General features: G+C 39.3%; 2 protein-coding genes and 1 long non-coding RNA gene across 8 annotated transcripts in view; 2 read left to right on the top strand and 1 right to left on the bottom strand.

The window, feature by feature from the left end:
- Positions 1 to 18736, bottom strand: part of LOC131229636 (salicylic acid-binding protein 2-like) — an 87135-nt gene extending 68399 nt beyond the window's left edge. For 2 of the 4 annotated variants that reach the window (XM_058225627.1, XM_058225623.1), the window contains exon 1: positions 18284 to 18673. In XM_058225627.1, the coding sequence (XP_058081610.1) occupies positions 18284 to 18658 (375 nt within the window). In that variant the 5' untranslated portion in view covers positions 18659 to 18673. Of the gene's footprint in view, positions 1 to 10757; positions 11198 to 15956; positions 16092 to 18283 lie in introns of those variants that run through there. The other 2 variants (XM_058225624.1, XM_058225625.1) reach the window with 2 other exon arrangements.
- On the top strand, positions 325 to 1954 carry LOC131229639 (uncharacterized). Of its 2 annotated transcripts, none has more exons than XR_009163502.1 (3): positions 325 to 563; positions 1497 to 1549; positions 1852 to 1954. It is a non-coding gene; the product is annotated as an uncharacterized LOC131229639 (long non-coding RNA). The 2 variants fall into 2 exon arrangements; XR_009163501.1 differs by having other exon boundaries at positions 1497 to 1591.
- On the top strand, positions 2805 to 3729 carry LOC131229637 (uncharacterized). Of its 2 annotated transcripts, XR_009163500.1 has the most exons (2): positions 2807 to 3522; positions 3657 to 3729. XR_009163500.1 is itself a non-coding variant. In XM_058225628.1 (1 exon), the coding sequence occupies exon 1, from the start codon at positions 2820 to 2822 to the stop codon at positions 3384 to 3386; it is 567 nt and encodes a 188-aa protein (XP_058081611.1). In that variant the 5' UTR covers positions 2805 to 2819; the 3' UTR covers positions 3387 to 3729. The 2 variants fall into 2 exon arrangements, 1 of the variants encoding a protein (XP_058081611.1); XM_058225628.1 differs by having other exon boundaries at positions 2805 to 3729.
- Positions 18737 to 19052: the final 316 nt, after the last annotated feature.

Here is a 19052-nt window from a genome sequence, read left to right as displayed (position 1 = left end):
TATTAAATGCTTCGCATTATCCATCCAGGCTTGTACCAAATGGCAGTGTCATTTACTAAAAATTAAAATAATCTGCATTATACCTAATCAACACTACAAGAAATATGGCCATAGCCGACCGATGAGCAAACCCTTTGTCAGCTGCCAGTTTTAACGGCTGCCGGCAGGGTCCGTATATATAAAAGAAAAAAAAAAAAACCTAAAACTAGTGCGACTTTTTCTCTCTCTCCTTCTCTCTGCCGTTCGCTCTCCCTCTCTAACCCTCTCTCCCGCTCGTCTCCCTCTCTCACCACCGCCGATTCTCTCTCTCTCTCTCTCTCTCTCTCTCTCTCTATGCGCCTCTCCCTCTCTGCTCGATCTCCCTCTTTGCACCTCTCCCTCTCCGCTCGATCTACCTCTCAGCCTCTCCCTCTCCGCTCGATCTCTCTCTCCCTCTTCACTCTCGAACCCTCCCATCTCCCTCTCCGCTTGATCTACCTCTCCCTCTCCCTCTCCCTCTTTCTCCCTCTTTTATTTCTTCTTTTCTTTTGTCCAGCAGGTTAAGGATCATTATGCAATATCAGGTCTCTCTCTCTCTCTCTCTCTCTCTCTCTCTCATCTATTCATATCAATTTGGGCATTTTTTTTGGCATTTTTTAATCCTTAAAGTAACATTGTCTAATGATTTGTGTTTTGGGAATTTTTGGGTTTTGAATCCCGAATTAGGGATTTTGTAGTGTTGATTCCCTAATTGTGGATTATAGATTAAAAAAAAAACTAAAAAATCCCTAATTAGTGGAATTTTCTTTAGAACTATGAAATGCTTTGTTTTTCTTGAGAGTAGCTAGATTGGAAAAATGCTGAAACCATTAGCTTTTTTTTTTTTTTGGATTCGTATATGTACTAGCCATCCAAATAGATATATACCTGTAATCATGATGCCGCCAAAAAATACATATAGGTTGATCCAAACGACGAATGGAAAACAACCCTTGCCTGTCCATTTGCATTTTGTGATCCAAGATGAATATATACTCAAATTGCACATTCGCTTACACGAATCCCCTCAAGAATCAAACGCGAAAAAAGGAAGGAAAAAAAAAAACCTTGTGGGCAATCAAATTGCACATTTACGCCTAATTACTAATTGAGCCAGAAATTGGTTGCGGATCTTCTGCTATACTGGGAATTGATGCACTTGTGGGCAATCAAAGTTCCATCTATAGTCTGTCTGCTATATACAAAAGCTCCCTGTACCTTGGAGATACATTTCCTAGCACCTTTTGTAAGTGGATGGTAGTATTTTAGCATGGATTTTATAGGGACTTTCAGTCAATCTGATTGGCCTGAAATCCCTCAAGGACCCACTCCTTTTTTCTTTGGAATGAGAGTAATAAGTGATGTTCCCAACTCCAATGAAAATACAACTACTTTCAGAAGCTTACATTTCAACCTTTGTAGTATGTAGTACGGATGCAAGACAGAGGATCAAACTTTCACTATTTTATGGTGTGCAGCTGACAGAGAGGACGGCCTGCAACCTTTCATGTAAAGCTGCACCTTCCAACTTGTACATGCACTTGGACTCTCTCATCTGTTCTTTGAATATTTGGTATTGCTTGTCTTCTCAATTGGGTCTCATTTTGAACTTCTACATGCACTTGGATACTCTAATATCTAGCTTTTTGGAAATTGGGTCTTGCTGGTATTCTCAATTGGGTCTTGCATTTTGAATGTCTACATTTACTTGAACTCTCCCATATATGGTTTATCAGGTATTGCTGGTTTTTCGAGTGTTTTTCTTGTTCATTCTGGTTTTGATGAAGTTGTGGTTTGTTTAATTATAGTTAATGTGTTTATGGTGTTGGACAGAATGTATGATCTGGAGCAAGGCATCATGCATCCACACATCTGGATTGATGGCAAGAGAATCGAATGAGGTGCTGAAGATGAGATGATCCATCAAGTGGACAAGGTTCCAATTACGTATACTCTCTCTCTCTCTCTCTCTCTCTCTCTCTCTCTCTCTCATATACAGATTATAGCTATACAGTAGATTGCCAACAATTGAAGAGTTTGGATGACAATCTCATTTTATTAGGACTGCTTTAGCATAGCTCTCATGTGGAAAAATGCAGGATGCCAACTAATGTGAATGAGATCCACACTGTCCAGCAGGTACATTGCCTAATGAGATCCATTGTGATGCTAGTGCAACATCCACTCCGTCCATCATTTGAGAAAAATCATGTTAGGATTTAAGCCTAATGGTATATTTGTTATGGATTTTTCAGATGAGGAACCTGTTACATTTATAAAAATTTATATTACATTTATATACCATTAGACTTAACCCAAAATCCCCAAAAACATCCTGATGTTTTTCCCATATACACGCCTAATGGAACATGCTATGCATAGCTAATATTTCTTCTTTAGAAGTTCACATTTGCTAGAACATTTCCCAAAATTAGTTTATCAACAGATCTAATTAAAAGCTTGTGAAACTAATTAGAATGCCAATCAATCTCATCTCTTTACAGGTTCTCATCGTTGATGGATACTTTGCTACTGCACATGATACCTTTGTGGATATTGATTGATCTCTAACTGGTTTTGTGCCTTCTTTCCAACATGCAGATATTGAATCTTGTTGATGTTCAGTGTCATATATGAGATGATTTCAACAAGAACAATCCTCAATGACTCGAAGAAAGATTCTAATAGACCTTCAATGAATGCTTCTACAGAAGCAATTTGTGAGAATTTTAGTATACCAATAGAATGGCATCTTTCCTTTCCATGGATCTCTCTCTTACAAGCTAGGAGACATCGTCCCCATGAGCAAGATGGGCCAATCCCACTCTTCGAGAACTGTCTGGTATGATGTCATCGGTCGCCACTGCCCGATCTTTGCCGTAAATTGTGAGGTTTTGATTCCCATATCGAAGCCTACTGGTTACACTGGTGCAGATCCTTATAAAATATCATTTCAAGTTGGAAGGGAGAAATTTCTTATACCATGGCTTCTCGTGATAAATAGCAAGAGCTCTGAAGTTCCAATGATTGATGTCCACTTGAGGTACTTGGGAAGTGATTTACATGGCGTCATGGCTAGAGTTATAGACATGCCTCACCACTATGTTGAGATTCATCAAGACATACATAAGAACTTCTGGAATTCGGAACAATGGCCGAAACACATGCTTGTTAGATATACATGGGAGGAGCAGTCGGAGATAGATGTTGCTGGTGGCTTTTACGTCCTATTTGGATCAGGACTCTTGTTGTCATTTATTCTCGCAATTTATGTGTTGCAGTCTTCTCAATACAAACTAGCAAGGTTTGTGAGGGAGACTGTTGCAGAAAGCAGCATACCTGGGGGAGGAGCGGCAAAGGTTGAATGATGAATTTTCAACAGGATCGAAGCTGCCGCTATCCGGGCAATGAAATGGCTTAGCATGAGGTATTTCAAAGATGCATGCAGTGATATGTCTCGGCTTGAGGAATTTCAAAGACGTCAACTTGTGCGATACTTGTGAGGTATACCTGATTGAAGATGTCATTTTCTTCTTTTCCTTCTGGAAATCGAGCAGGGGAGATGATATTCTGTTTTCCCCCCTATTTTAGTATACTGGTGAGTTGGGATTCTCTTATTCATGTCCTTCCTGTTTCAGGTACAACATGAGGATATGATTCTTGTATCCCCCTTGTTTTAGTAAGCTATGGTGTATGAAGTTCCTTTGTCCATTTTTTCTTCTTAAAAAAAATAATAATAAATTTTGACTAACCAGAGAAAAAATGTCTCAAATTATTTGGCTAAATGGTAAGTGATTATCCTTATGTTAATCACAGTGAATTTATCTCTGTTTTATTCTTTCTGATGCTATTGCTAAATTAAGTTCTGTTTGACAAAATGTTGTAGCCATTAGTTAGTTGATTCTTGGAATCATGGAATATGCAACTTTGCAAGTGCCTACCTACTTTCTCTGTCAAAACTTTCTTCTTGTGAATTGGCAGGATGGACCTCCACCATTTTCTTTGAAAGCATCCCTCAACAGCAAAATGATGGTGTTTGAACTTACTGCCAACAGGCAGTTTCAGGTTGTTCCATTCTCCCGGTCTCCTTGGGCTATATACATGGTTTGTGGTGTAAGCTTCTGTCATGGGAGAAAAGTTCTCGCAGGCCTGCAATGTGTAAAGGCTAGATGACTAGGCCATGTATGTGTTCATTTCTTCTTGTCATTTGGTCAGGTGTGCCTTGTCCTTCTTAACTGGCCAAATGATGTATTTGGTAATGTTGTTTAAGTTAGCTCGTTGTTGTTGTTGTTGTTGTTGATGATGACGATGATGATGATGATGCTTGTGTTTCATGCTATCCTATATTAGACAGATTTTCAAAGAGGAAGCTGCAAGGTATCGTCAATGAGTAATTCAATAATTCCCTCAATTTTGAGACTCCGAACAAGAATGTTTCTTCACAGTTGCCATGCTGTTTTTTTTTTTTTTTTAGTTGATAATTGGATACTTAAAGGTTTTTCTTGCATATCTTTTGTAGCCATGGTCACAAAAATACCGTGCTCTATGTCAAGTGGAATCAAAATGGTGACTGGGTGCTAACTGCCTCTAAGGATCAAATCATTAAGGTTTGTGTTACTGCCACTACTAAAGCCATTATTTTCTGCTACCTTGATTAAGATTTTTTGTATGCAATGCATGGGCCAAATAAAATCCTTCTTTAAATTGAATGTGAATTTAAGAAGGTTACAAAAGATCTGCTCATACTATAAAATTATGAGTTTGACCCTTGACTCGTGACTTTTTTTTTTCCTTTTTAAACAGTTGCCCACGTAGTTGATCTAGGTTCCTACTGAGTTGGCCTATTTTAGTGGATGGTTCCAGTCGATAACTGGCTTGACTGTCTGGTTCTTACAGGTTTTAAAAGAATGATCACTGAATATCTCAAAGTTATTTCATATTGGAATGTGGTATAGTTTTCTCTGGTTATGGAATCAATTTGAACTATTTGACTTGGATTTGGCTTTGTTTTAGCACAATGGATGTGTTGTTCACCAAACTAATTCTTGTGTTTGATTGGACCAGATTTTTTTCATAGTTCAACTAACTTTTGGTTCGTATGTACTGTAGCTTCATAGTTCACAGCTGAAAGTTATGATTGGTTCTTCTTCAATTCATTAATGAAAACATGAGGGGACCCCAAATCGAACAAAGCCAATCCGGAAACCACACCTCTGGCTCAAACTTCCCTCCCACAACAACCAATTCAACCAGCAACTAACAAAGAAAAATGACATTTGTTTCTTAGCCTGGAAACTATGACTTCTTATATGCAGAAGTCATTAGTCTAATTTAGTTTACTTTTTCTCTGCTATTCACATCAAATATAAAGAGATGCTTCATTTTCGTTTACTTCACCGAATTTCGTATTCAGACATAATGAATGCTCTCAATTGGACACTTACAGCTAACACTGTTTAACCACTGTCAACTGAACTTCATAATGAATCTCCTACAGGGTGCTTCAAATCAACAGAATGTCAAGATTAGTGTCCTCCATGCAGCCCTGTCTTTTAAAGCCCCCAAATTATTTAAATCTTGTGATGTGCAGAACAACATAAACCAATTGTAATATCCCTTTGTGCAGGTTCTAGACCGTGGTGAGAAGATTGAGCTTCTGGTAGACAAAACAGAGAACCTCCGCTCACAGGTGGTGAACCTCAATATCATTGAGGGCCTGAACCTATTGAAGGACTCTAAAATACTGGTGCTGATGCCTTCTACTGCTACACGGCTCAACAGAGATCGACAGAAGAAACCAGTCCCTTGGAAACAATGGCAATCATTGGCAACAAGGAGATCATTGACATTAACCAAGGTATGTTAGCTGCTTAGACTGGTGTAAAAACAAAAAATAAAAAAATAAAAAAACTAGGATACATGTGGGTCACCTTTCTTTTTTCTTTTTTTTAAAGAAAGATTTTCTTCATTGCTACGGATTGTCGGTGGCCATGAGATCTATAGTCCGTAGCAAACTTTAGAATTTTAAAGAGATAGATAGTAATAGCTACGGTCGTACTGTGGGCTAGGCATCTTTCACTACGATTTTTATCCATAGCTTTTGACCAATTTTCTGGTAGCACAGTAAAAACTGACGATTTAGTGGCGTCCAGCACAACTGTCAGTAAAGGTCCTGACCGCCGGTAAAGCCTTTACCGACTGAGGCTTTATCGGCTGTTAGCTAACCACAGGCAAAGGATTTTCCGGCGGTTTTCTTGGCCTTAACCGGCGGTTTTGACCGCTGGTAAATCCCAGTTTTCTTGTAGTGCAATCACTAAAGATCAATATCATGGACAAAGCCAATTGTTTTTTTTTTTTTCTTTTTTTTTTTACAAAGCCAATGCTAGATATGAAATCGCATTGATTAATTACTTCCATCATTAATATCATTGCATCTTATTATGCATTAAGTGCTCATTTAGATCATTAAGTTATTTTACATTAAGCTACTTGGTATCTACTTTAAATAAGGGCTCTTAGGTCACTTATACCTCAAGTTGCTTACCTTGGTTTATACTTTTTCAAAGATTAATTATATTTTGTAAACAATATACTTATGAGTTAAAAAGTATATATAAAAGTATGTTTGGTTTTCAATATTATACCAGTAGTACTTATCCCTCATGTTTATTTGGTCCACTCTTAATGTCCATCAAATGAGGCCAACCTTTGATGTGGACTGTTCAATATGATGGGCCCACCTTGCCCTATCTTCAATGTGAATCATCCATTGCTTGGGGCATACTTTAACGTGGACCATCCACCTTGCGAGGACCACCTTCAATGTGAGCTTCCATCACATGAGGACTACCTTGGAGATGGGTCGTCCACCATGTCGGATATTGAATGTGAGCCATCCATCATATGGGGCCCAACTTCAAAGTGGATATTCCATCATGCAAGGCCCTTTTTGCAAAAAGGTGGAGCACACTATCTCTAACTTTGTTGATTGGGTAACTTTTCTATACCAATATTAAGGTGGGTGCGATAAAAAATAAAATAAAAAAAGATAACCTTACCTATCATGTGACTCCATACCCAAACTTCAATGTGAGCTATCCATATGAGGTTGACCTAAGGTGTGTCATCCATTATGTACTTCCCACCATCAATGTTATTGTCCAACATGTTGGGCCCGCCTTCAATAGCCACTTCCCACCATCAATATCCAACATCCATCATGTGGGTCCTACCTTTGATGTGGGTCGTCCATCATGCAAGGCCCGCCTTGAATGTAAGTTGTTCATCATTAGGGGCCAACCTTTGATGTGGACCGTCTATTATATGAGGCCCACCTTGACATGGGTCATCCATCATTTGGGACCCACATTCAATTTTTCGTCCCCATCTTGTGGAGCCCACCTTTGATTTGGATCGTCCATCATGTGGGCCCCACCTTCAATGTGGGTCATCCATCATGCAAGGCTCACCTTAGATGTGGAGCAATCATTATTAGGGGCGACCTTTGATGTGACTGCTCATTATGTGGGGCCCACCTTGATGTGGGTCATCCATCATGTGGATCACCATCTATATTAATTGTCAATCACATGGAACCCACTTTCTATGTCCACTACTCATCATGTAGAGGCCACCTTTGATGTGGACCATCTAACGTGTAGGCCCCACCTTTAATGTGGAACATCTATCGTGCAAGGCTTGCCCTAGATGTAGGTCCATCATTAGGGGCCGGCCTTTGATATGGACTATCCATTATGTAGGTCCCACCTTGATGTGGGTCATCCATCATGTGGGGCCCACCATTGAATTAATTGTCCATCATGTAGGGCTGGCCTTCGATGTGGGTCATTCATCATTAAGGGGGACCTTTGATGTGGACTACTCATTATGTGGGGCCCATCTTGATGTAGGTCATCCATCATATGGGCCTAACTATAATGTTAATTATCCATCACGTGGGTCCCACCTTCAACATCGATGGCCCTTCATGTGGAGCCCACCTTTGAAATGGACAATTCATCGGTGGGCCACACCTTTGATTTGGGTTGTACATCATGCAGGGCCAACTTTGATATGAACTGCCCATTATGTAGAGAGATGAGGGAGAGTAGAGGGAGAGCAAAAAGGTAATAGTTAAAAAGCAAAATTTTGCGACTTTATATTTTAAGTTGTTACTTTTGAAAATGTGCTTATCAAATTAGTTTAACTTATAAAAGTAAATTTTTGTTACCAATGGTTAAAAATGTTACTTAATGACTGGTATCTAGATGTGCCTTAAGTGTTTTCTATTGAATTAGAACTTACCTAATCTCAAGATTCTTTAAATAACAATGCAAGCCTTCACTTTCCTCATAAAACAATCCTTTTGAAGGATGAAATGAACCAACTGGTTCATATGTTTTTCTCCTAGAGGAGTCGTTGGGATGCCTATAAAGTTTTAAGTTCTAAACATTTTTGAGTTGAAGCTCCTTTCATATCAAAAGTTTTTGGTATCCTGTTATGCTTGGCTTGCTATTATTATTATTATTTTGCAGAAAGGTAGGAACACACTACCTATAACTTTGTTAATAAGAAAATTGACTTTACAAATTTTGGGTGGGCTCCATAAAATATCCAAGCCCACCTATTGTATTACTCATGTTGACAACATACTAATAGGAAAGGGAATATATAGAGCGATCATCATAGACAAAACAAGAAATGCCAGTAAATTTATTTTCTTAAGAAAAAAAAAACCCTCTTTGACCCTAACTAACATTCACGTGGCTGAATAGCAGCTAAATGATCTCCTTCACCGGCCTCATCCAACAGGTAAAAAAAAAAAAAAAGACCCATCCAAGCAGGGACTCAATTGTCATATTTGACTTTAAGTTGTAAACTACTTACACATAAAACAATTGCTTCTGTTTGAATAACTACTAAAGTGTTTGCAACTTATAATGAAGTACTCACGCTTGATAAAGCTTGGAGAAGTAAATTCCTGTAAAATCTTCAAATTATATGAGGGCGTCATTTAAGTCATTAGGTTGTACCCATTCTAATAAAGGCCGGGGTGATACTTTCACTAAACTACCTATTAGGTGGACCACCAATGAATCACCTCATGAAATCTCTAGGGCTCAACAGTTAGCTTGATCAAAAAATCTGATGGGTAAGAGCAAAGTGGGAGGGAATTTCCTCCCTCGAAATGCCTCTTACTTTGCTACAGCGTACCAGACTTTTAGATCAAGCTAACTTTTGGGCTATGAAGGTTTTATAAAGAGACTCATCAAACCGACCGTTCAAATTTTGTGTCCACATCATGTCTCTAAAAGTGTGCACGAGTTTCCATGAGAATTAGTTATGATGTGAGCATCTCTTTTATATATATATATATATATATATATATATATATATATATCTTAAATCAAAGGAGTTTCAACACCCGGTCAAAGGTTTGAGTATCCAGAGGTGGTGAAATCCCACTGTGTCGTGAGTGCGTGGGGTGTGTGTGTGCGTGTGTTAAAAAAAAATTTAAAAATTAAAGAAAAAAAAAAAAGTTTACCGTAATCTAAGAAAAGGTTTTTTCCCGGGTTTCAAATTTTTGTTAAAAGTTGTGAAGTCTTTACGGGAAAAAGAAAAAAAAAAGAAAAAAGAGAAAAAAAAAAAAGAAAGAAAGCATCTAGACAACAACCCATGCAACCCGTTCAAATTTTGTGTCCACATCGTATGTTTGGAGCAGAACCAATCCAACAGGCTATGAGGTGGGCTCCAACAATCTTGCTAAGTTGCGGGCGATCCACGACGGGATCGTGTTTTGCTTGGTGAGAGGATTGAAGAAAATTGAAGTTGAAACTGACTCCGAAGTCATTCTCAACCTCCTCCTTGGGAAATCCCGCATCTCGTGGCTGATGAGAGCATGGGTCATGAGGATTAATTCCCTCAACTGGGAGGTTCTTTGTCCTTTATTCATACTTTTAGAAAAGGAAACGGGCCAGCGGATGGAATGACCCCTATGGGCAGTGAGCGCCAATCGCCTTCCTTCCATGTGCACTCGAGCTCCCTCCTGTGGCAGGTGCGGGGGCTGCTCGTCCTTGATAGGGCTGGATTAGGGGTTCTTCGGACCCGCCGTGTAAAAAGTCAATGTCCCTAGGTTCCGCGACGTTTTGTTTTTCTTTTTTTGCCTTTGGTGGTGGGCTATAAGAGCTATGGCCCTGGGTGTTTTTGGCTTTTTGTTGATAGTTAGGAGATATGATGGGAGAGGCCCCAGATTTTTGTGGAGCCCTCCTGAATTGGAGGTTTCCTTGTACATCCGATGTCCAGTCTATCAATGATACAAAGACGTTTTTCTCAGAAATTAAAAAAAAAAAAGTGCAACCGGGCTGATGATTAGACCACTCAAAAACAAGCCAATCTAATCATAATGTCGGCCACAGTTGAATCTAGTTCTATCATGCATCCAACCTGAATATCAGATCGACCTGGTTCTGGGACGTCTAATTGTCATGGTGTACTGCACCTGTTAGATCGTTATGATACAAAACACACGCCATGTGTCATGTGGGTCCCATAGTGCTTGATTATGCCTGCTAGGTAGAATAATAGATGAAAGCTATCATCACCATTTCCCCTTCAAAAAGTTTATTTTAGAAGGTTAATAAATAAAATAAAAATAAAAATAAAAAGCTCAGGCTTATTTAGATAACAAATTAATAATTAGAATCTTCAGTTAGGACCTGTTTGGATGGCAAGAAAAGACAAGAAAAGAAAGTGCATCAATTTCCTTTATTTAAAACATGCATTTCACACTGTTCGGACAACAAAGAAAATAGCAAAGGAAACAACAAAGGAAATATTAAATTCCACAAAGCAATCAATATCCAATCACCCTAGTCAATTCTCAAGAGAATCTCAAGGATCAAGCATGTCTCTCGGCGATCTCTAGTAGAGAGTGGCACAACTCCTGAGCTTTGCAGAACATAGGCATGTGATCAGAACCATTGATTACTTTCACTTCTTTCACTGGGTTATTCTCGACCATCCAATGCTGGAACTCATCTGGAATAGCCATGTCTTCATCGCATACGATGAAAACTCGGGTAACTGACCCATATCTCTCCTTTGAAAAGAATGGTGCATTTGACAGATCTTCTTGAAACAACGATCCAACCCTTACAAGTGTAGTTGCCAAGGTGTAGTCCTATTTTTAGTAGGAAAAAAAAAAAAGGAAGAAAAAAATACACACGCTTGTTAAAGGAATCTAACTGTGGTTTGAAAGAGCTTATAGAATTTCTTAAGAGAAATGATCACATACACTTCCATCTTTCTTGTCAATGTGTCATGTGTGTAGGACATCAGAGCCATGCAAGGATGGGTTAGACCACATATTACTTACCTTCAGGTGGTCCAAAACTTGACTCTAAGAAGATCATCAGATATCCTCTGTTTTCAATGATGTGGCTCCGCCTATGACTAGATTGTTGGGGAATTGCAGAAAGAAATTCCGAATTCAAATCAAATAAAAATGAGATAAACGAAAATAAACATCACAGAGAATACACGATTTTTACGTGAAAAGATTCTTGCAGAAAAAAATCATGGTACAAAATAACAACAATCACTATGAAAACGAAAAGTACATGAGATTGATGAATTTACAATTAGAAAACTCTCATTTTCTCCTCTTCAAACCCTAGAAATGTTTTAAGCTCGGATTGAAATATTCTATTCCCTTAATTACGCTCATATGTATAGTGTTACACTCAAAATAGGAAATAAATTGCGCAATTATACAAAACTGCGTGCACCATTTATATAAGAATCGATCGATTGACATCGATTAACTAGTCCTCGATCAATCAAACACCACATGTTCAATCACTCCAATATGCTCAAAAGTGTCTAGAGAGATTACAAATATTTTCGAATTATGTTTAATCGATCGGTTGAAACTGTTCAGATATTAATCTATATAATTCAAAGTTCACTTGATTTATCAACAAAGGTAGTCGATCGATCGAACCCATGTTGTATGTATAGATTGAAGACATCTCACAACATGGATCAAGCTGGATTTTAGGATGTATAGGCCTAGCTATGGGTTTGGCTGGGCCTGCATTTTTAATTGGTCAGGTGCTTTTTGGGATGTTTATTCATCCTCATGGGGATCACGTGATGAATGGGTTGGGTGGCATATATAAAAAACGGTTGTCCACGTGAAGGTTTTTATCCTTGTCCTCCCCATTGCCACCATTCTCTGGGTCACAAGATGCCTCGCCTAGATCATCATACACGTGCCATGTGTGTGAAACACAACTCGAGGCATAAAAATGTTTATATCCTGGACAATGGATTTAAAGTATTCTATGTCCGTTTCTTGGATAGCCATGTGGAGATCTGTCCATGGATGATGGCTTCATGGAAGTTTGTTCTTTGTTAAAAATTCAATCTAGTGGAACAGTCCACATGGAAGAGGTGAATTGTGGTACATGTGTCAGCATGGTAGACGCCAATGAGTTGAATCATATTTACATGTAGGTTAATATAACCATACTACTAATTTAATTCAAAACTCAACTAAAATAAACATTGTTGCTTATTTTAAATAAAACTCCAATGAAATGTTACTGACAAGCATCCTATTCAATCCAAACAATCAGTTGTCCACCAGTTTGGCCCTCCTGTTGTATGGGCGAGACTCGGCAATGACTCTCAACACAAAGTAGGTCCAAAATAAGGGAGACGCTCTCTTAAATCCTAGGCCATGTAACATTAGGTAACACCTCACCTGTTGGAGTAAGGTTGCAGTGCAGATATAACTCTCTTTTCAAAGGCCGGATTTAGATAATATTTAGTTCATTGGAAAGGTAACTTGAGAAACTTTTAAATGGGAGGTTACATTAATTTCAACTATAGAATCCAGGCTTATTGAAAGTCCTCCCCTAATCAGAGCCCTTTCATCACAATGGTAAATGGTTTCACATGATGCCATGCATCTAAATGACCCCTTGAAGTTCAATGGGTGATGATGGATTTGCCAGTTAAGAAATTCTAATAGTAGCTACTATTGGGCTATGGCTGCTAAAAGTGGTTAGCTTACTGATTGGCTAATGGGACAATCAAACAAGTGGGGACACAATTTTCAAGTCAGGCCATTTACACCGTTGGATCCGTCTACTGTCTATCTGGATTTAAAACATGTGAATCATGATTCTACACGTGCGTACCATTGTTAAGTGTTGTTAGTAAATTGACAGATTATATGCAAAAGAAAGCGGCTTTAAGTCGGAAAAAAAAAAAAGGTTTAAGTCGGGTTAGGGTGTTGCTTTCTCTAAAATTATATTTGCTTCTAATATAGATAGAAACCAAGTATGGTAATTTGGATTAAAACAATCTGTCTCCTAAATATGATGAAGCCCTGAATCTAGTAATTGATCTACAACAAGTTCAGATGTGGTCGATATTGAAAAACCTTTAATATATATATATATATATATATATATATATATATATATATATATATTATTTTAAAAAATTAAAAATTTTAAAATTAGATTATAATAAATAAAAATAATAATTTAAAAAAAAAAAGAAAAAGGAAAAGAAAAGAAAAAATAAAAATAAAGACACAAAATTAGCTCAGAGTAGGCCTTTGGAAAACAAATATTTAGATGGTGAACGTTGTAACTGAATGAGAAGCCCATGTGATGGGCTAAGCATGCATAGACATTCAGATGGTACATGGGTTTGTTTCTGTGTCTGTTCTTGTGCTCGTTGAAGGCACACATTCCTTCCATAGCTTTGACCTATTGTTGCAACGTGACTGCCACACAGACAGGATATGTACACGTGGGAAGTGTACAAAAAGGGAATATTTTTCTCAACTTTCGGGCTGATCTCTCCATGCAGCCCCAAATTTCTCCGGTGGTCCCAGATGCCTTCTTTTTTTTAAATAAGGTGGGAAACCCGAGAGGGAGATAGCTTTCCTTTGTTATTAGGATAGGCGGGTCTTTGCCTGTTTTTTGTTCTCGGGCCCACCGAAGTCTATTTTGTAAGTATCTCATGGAGTGTCTTTTTATTATTATTATTATTATTTATTATTTATTTATTTTTATAAGGAAGCGGATTAGGTGAGACCCGGATGCACCGAGGAGGTTGGGACCTGTGAGGTCCACAGTGATGTATGTTTCATACATCCATACCGTTCAACCATTTTATAAGCTCATTTTAGGGCATGATCCAAAAAATGAAGCATGCCCAAATCTTAGGTTGACCCCACCACAAGAAACAGTTGTAATTGAATCCCCACAATTAAAAACTTCATGGAGTCCACCGGAATGTTTATTTGCCATTCAACCTGTTGATAAGGTCCCAAGAACTTCTACCAATAAACCACACAAATATCATCTTGATCCAGAGATTTTGTGGCCCACAAGAAGTTTTTCACTACTAATTACTACCGTTTCCTGTGGTTCATCTGAGATTCGGATCTGCTTTATGTTTTGGATGATGCCTGAGATGAGTTTTCAATATAGATGGACGGCGTGATGTAGCCGCATATATCAAGGTGGCCCCCCAATCAGGTCCCACGCACCTCGGTGGATCCAGGGATCCACCGAAGCCGCGCCTCACTAAAAGAGACTCGGATTGCGTTGACCTCGGTGATGTGTTGACGTGGCAAAATTCTGTAGGCCCATCATGATGTACGTGCTATATCCACACCGTCCATCCATTTTGTCAGATCATTTTAACGCATGAGCCCCTAAACGAGGCACTTCCAAAGCTCAAGGGCACCACACGATAGAAAAGACTGGGGGCAATGACGCCCACCGTTGAAACGTTCGTACGGCTGACCATGTTATTTATTTGCCATCCAACCTGCTTATACGGTCATACATACTGGATCAACCTGCTTATATGGTCACACAGACCTAGATGAATAGAAAACGCAGATCCAAAACTCATGTGGTCCTAGGAAGTTTTCAATAGTTGGCTTTCAATCTCCATTACTTCCTATTTTACTCATGAAAAACATCAGCCTCTCACTTTCTCTTGTTGCCTTTCGCTTCATATATATGCTACACTTTAGTGATGTAGAATGGGTAAAGGAGAAATTTATAATAAGGGGCTAAGATTATTTAAATCCAAGTTAGAATAGGGTTCTAGTTGTCTAAAACTATCCTTAATAATTCAAAAACAAAAAATAATAATAATAATTATTATTATTATTACATACATTCACACGCTCCATGCACATGCCCACGCACTCACACCGCAATGGGCTCGAAGCTATAACCTCGTGTTGAAACTCGTGAGTCTACCATTAAATTATAAAGTTACAAGCATGTCCATTGACATGTACTGTAACTTCTGATGGCCATAACTTTTTTATCTATAATTTGCACGTGGATAATATGCAAATAGAAAGTTATCAATGAGCTGGAGGACTTAGCCCACATCCAAGATTTATTGGCTTGAAATAGCTTCACAAAATACAATAGTTATAAAAGTAAATTAAAATTTTAAGTTGAAATTTGTCATTCTAATAAGTTCCATGTTTTGCTAATTTAGAATTTATATATTTTTTATTGACTTTTATTATTTCAATAAACTTTGGCCTATTTGATGTTAGATTAGGAATTGAGGACATCTTTTGCTACATCGCAATCATTGCTTTTATTCAATAATATTAAATTTATTTTTTGCTTTTAGAGATTTTTATAGTGAGTGTTCAATCACTATTGTTTTTTATGATGTGCTCCACCTAAGATTTGGATCTACTTCATCTTTTAACTCATGGAATAAAATGAGCTGGCCAAGTTGATGGACAGAGTGGATATAAAATGCATAAATCACAGTGGGCCCCACACTCACTGATCCACAGAACCCTCGTCCTGTAAACACATGACACCAATGATGGAAAAGACGGGGCTGTATGCTAATTCACATAAAAAATTTACCTCTGGAGAGGAGCGTTGATAGAGCTTTTGTGACAAGAACTTGGGGCCGAAGAGCATCGTTGCGGGTTTCTCTGGCCCTCGATCAAACTGGAATTGCGTGTCCAGGAAGAGCTCCAATGGTGTCCTCTCGAAGTACTATCATTCATCAAAAAGACAACAAGGCCTTCCGTTGAGATTGTGTTTGGAATTACGGAAAAAAAACATCGCGGATATGGAAAGCTATTAAGGAACCGTGGATTCCAACAAATAATCAGCTGTTTGGGTTGCAGACCCACTTGAGTCCACGACTGTAGGGTCAAAACTGTTTTTTTGCCCCCTAGAAAATCAATTATATTGATGAAATAATAGAGGTCTGCTAACGTACACCGTACCACATGTGGTAGATAGGCGAAAAATCCAAGCTATCCATCCGGTCCACCTCACCCTGTACGCATTACCACAAAAACAAAGGGAAATATCCAAACTATCCAAAGGTAAATTCATTCAGTTAATTGTGGCCCATTATATCAGAATAGGGTATCTAAATAGGGAGCGGACCCGCCTCACGCGAGACGGTGAGGGCCTTACTGTAGGTTCCACCTTGATGTATGTATTATGTATTTAAGCTGTTCATCTGTTTTTCAAAATCATTTTAGGAAATAATCTTCTCCAATGGCTACGGCCCAGGATCTAGTTTCCTATCTGGGTCGAGAGCGGTAATTGATGGGCTTCATCTCTGTTGGGAGAAAAGTTGTAATAGGATCCAAGTAGAAAGCAACTCTCAAGCGGTGGTAGCCCATCTTTCCTCAGACGATCGGCCTCGTGGAGCTCCCACTACTGGAAGATTAGGTTCGGAATGACCCGGGCGAGCACCAACATGGTGATGAAGCACATTCCACGATAGGCGAACAAGGTGGCTGACTTTCTTGCTCGCATGCGCAGCGCCACACAAATCGATAGGATTGTCACAGATTCCACGGACCTTCCGCTCCTGGCCCGAGGGGAATTGGTTTTGGACTGGTCCGGTCTAGGTGGGCGCGGATTGGCTACCGACGGGGTGAGTAGCCAAACTGCTATTGAAGTGACGTCACCAAGATCTGTGGGCCCCATCATAACGTATGTTTTGTATCCACGCGGTCCTCCTATCTGGAGAGATAATTTTTGTCGAAGATCCAAAGAATGAGTCACATTCAAAGCTCTAGTGGATCCCACCAAAGAAAACAGAGGCAAGAGTGAGGGGAGAGTGACGCCACCATTAAAAACTTATAAATGCCACAAAAGTTTTCGATCAAGATAATATTTGTGTTTTCCCTTCTTTAATGTCTTTGCTAACTTTTGAACAGGTTGGATTTCGAAAAAACATCCTGGTGGGCATTAGAAAGGTTTCAATGGTGGGCATCAATCTTCCCACTGTTTTCTGTGGTGTGGTCCACTAAAGCTTTTGATCTGCTTCATTCTCTGATTCATGCCTTAAAATTATCCCTCCAAACGGATGAACGGCGTGGATACAAAACATACATAATAGTGGGGTACACAGAACTTGGTGACGTCACTTCAGTAGCGACTCTCGCTACTCGACTTGCCAGTATCTAATCCGCGCGCGGGGGTCTAGGTTCGGTTTGGAGACGCTAGATATTTCTTCCTGGCCCTCAGTTTTGTTGAGGTGGTCCAGCCCGAATGTGTAGTTGGCTGTATAGTTTTATCTATATGAAATTCATTTTCAAAAAAATAAAAAAAATAAAAAAAATAAAAAGTGGACCATACCGTAGGAAACAGTGGACATCCTACCATTAAAAACTTCTTAGGAGGCAATTAATGTTTCTAAAGTACTTATTTGCCATCCTACATGAGCCTAGATGAAGGGAAAAAAAAAAAAACAAATATCTGCTTGATCCAAAACTTGTGTGGCCCAGTAATGGTCAATCACCACTGTTTCCTATGATATGGTCCACCTGATAATTGAATCTGCTTCATTTTTTTGGATATACCCTAAAATGATGTGAGAAAACGGATGAACCGCGTAGATAATACATACATCAAGGTGGGCCAAACGGTAATGGCCGCACCGTCTTGGGTGAAGCCGGGGTCTCACCGAATCCGTTCCCATCTACATAGTGGAACCCTTCTGATGGATGGCTGGGATTTTGACCTGTCTACTATGTTGGCATATGTGTAGGCATATGAAGACGTGGGTAGGCTTAGAAAAGCTCTAAAAAGAGTACTCTGAAGAAATTTTTAAAAAAATTAAAATAAATAAATCCACGCCCAGATCGTTTTCCAAACGGAGGATAAGGGAGTCCTTGAGAAGATATTTTCTTTTCGAAAACTAGGCGTTGAAATTCACATACCTTATCCAAGATATAAGAGGGCCTGTTAGACGAATCTGGCATGAACGCCGTCAGGAAGACGGCAACGGAGACCTTCTCTGGGTACTTATCCATGGCTAAAGCCAAGTTCAAACCTCCAAGGCTGTGGCCCACCAGGATCACCCTCTCTTGTGGAGGGAGAGATGCCATGATGTCCAACAACGGCAGAGAATACTCGGAAAACTTGAGGACCTCGTCCTCGAATTTCTTGGGGTTGATGCCCGAAGCTGCAAGATCGACGGCCGTTACGCGGTTGCCTGCAGATGTTAGTAGTGTGGCCACCTTATACCAACACCATGCTCCATGACAAGCACCATGGACTAGAACGAAGTGCTTCTTGTTCTTCCCTACCTCCATCTGCTCTTTGTGCACTTGTCATTTCTTCTTTCTTCCTTTTTATAGACTTTCTTGTGGCAATGTGGGCCTAATGAGTGGGTTAATCAAGGACGGTAAAAAGGTTAGTTTTATGCTTGAATGTCTACGCACGTGCACAGCTGGACGCGGATTAGGTACTATCCCTACCTGTTCGGGACAGGAGGCTCTGAGGGGCACCGAGGGGTTACCTGTGATGTATGAATTTTATAGAAACCGTCCATCCATTTTTCCATATCATTTTAGAATACCGAACAAAAATAAGAAAGATTTAAGGCTCAAGTGGACCACACCAAAGGAAGCAGTGGTGCTAAGGATGCCCACCATTGAAATCTTCTTAAGGTCCGCCGTATTTTTTATGAATACGGATCCTATGTTT

This window comes from Magnolia sinica, chromosome 16 (genome assembly GCF_029962835.1).
Source record: "Magnolia sinica isolate HGM2019 chromosome 16, MsV1, whole genome shotgun sequence".
NCBI lineage: Eukaryota > Viridiplantae > Streptophyta > Magnoliopsida > Magnoliales > Magnoliaceae > Magnolia > Magnolia sinica.
Note: the sequence above shows the minus strand (reverse complement) of the source record. Positions and strands in the feature narration are given on the sequence as shown.

Bases quoted from the DNA above. Each gene is read 5' to 3' on its own strand.
- LOC131229637 (XM_058225628.1), top strand. From the start codon at position 2,820: ATGAGCAAGATGGGCCAATCCCACTCTTCGAGAACTGTCTGGTATGAT.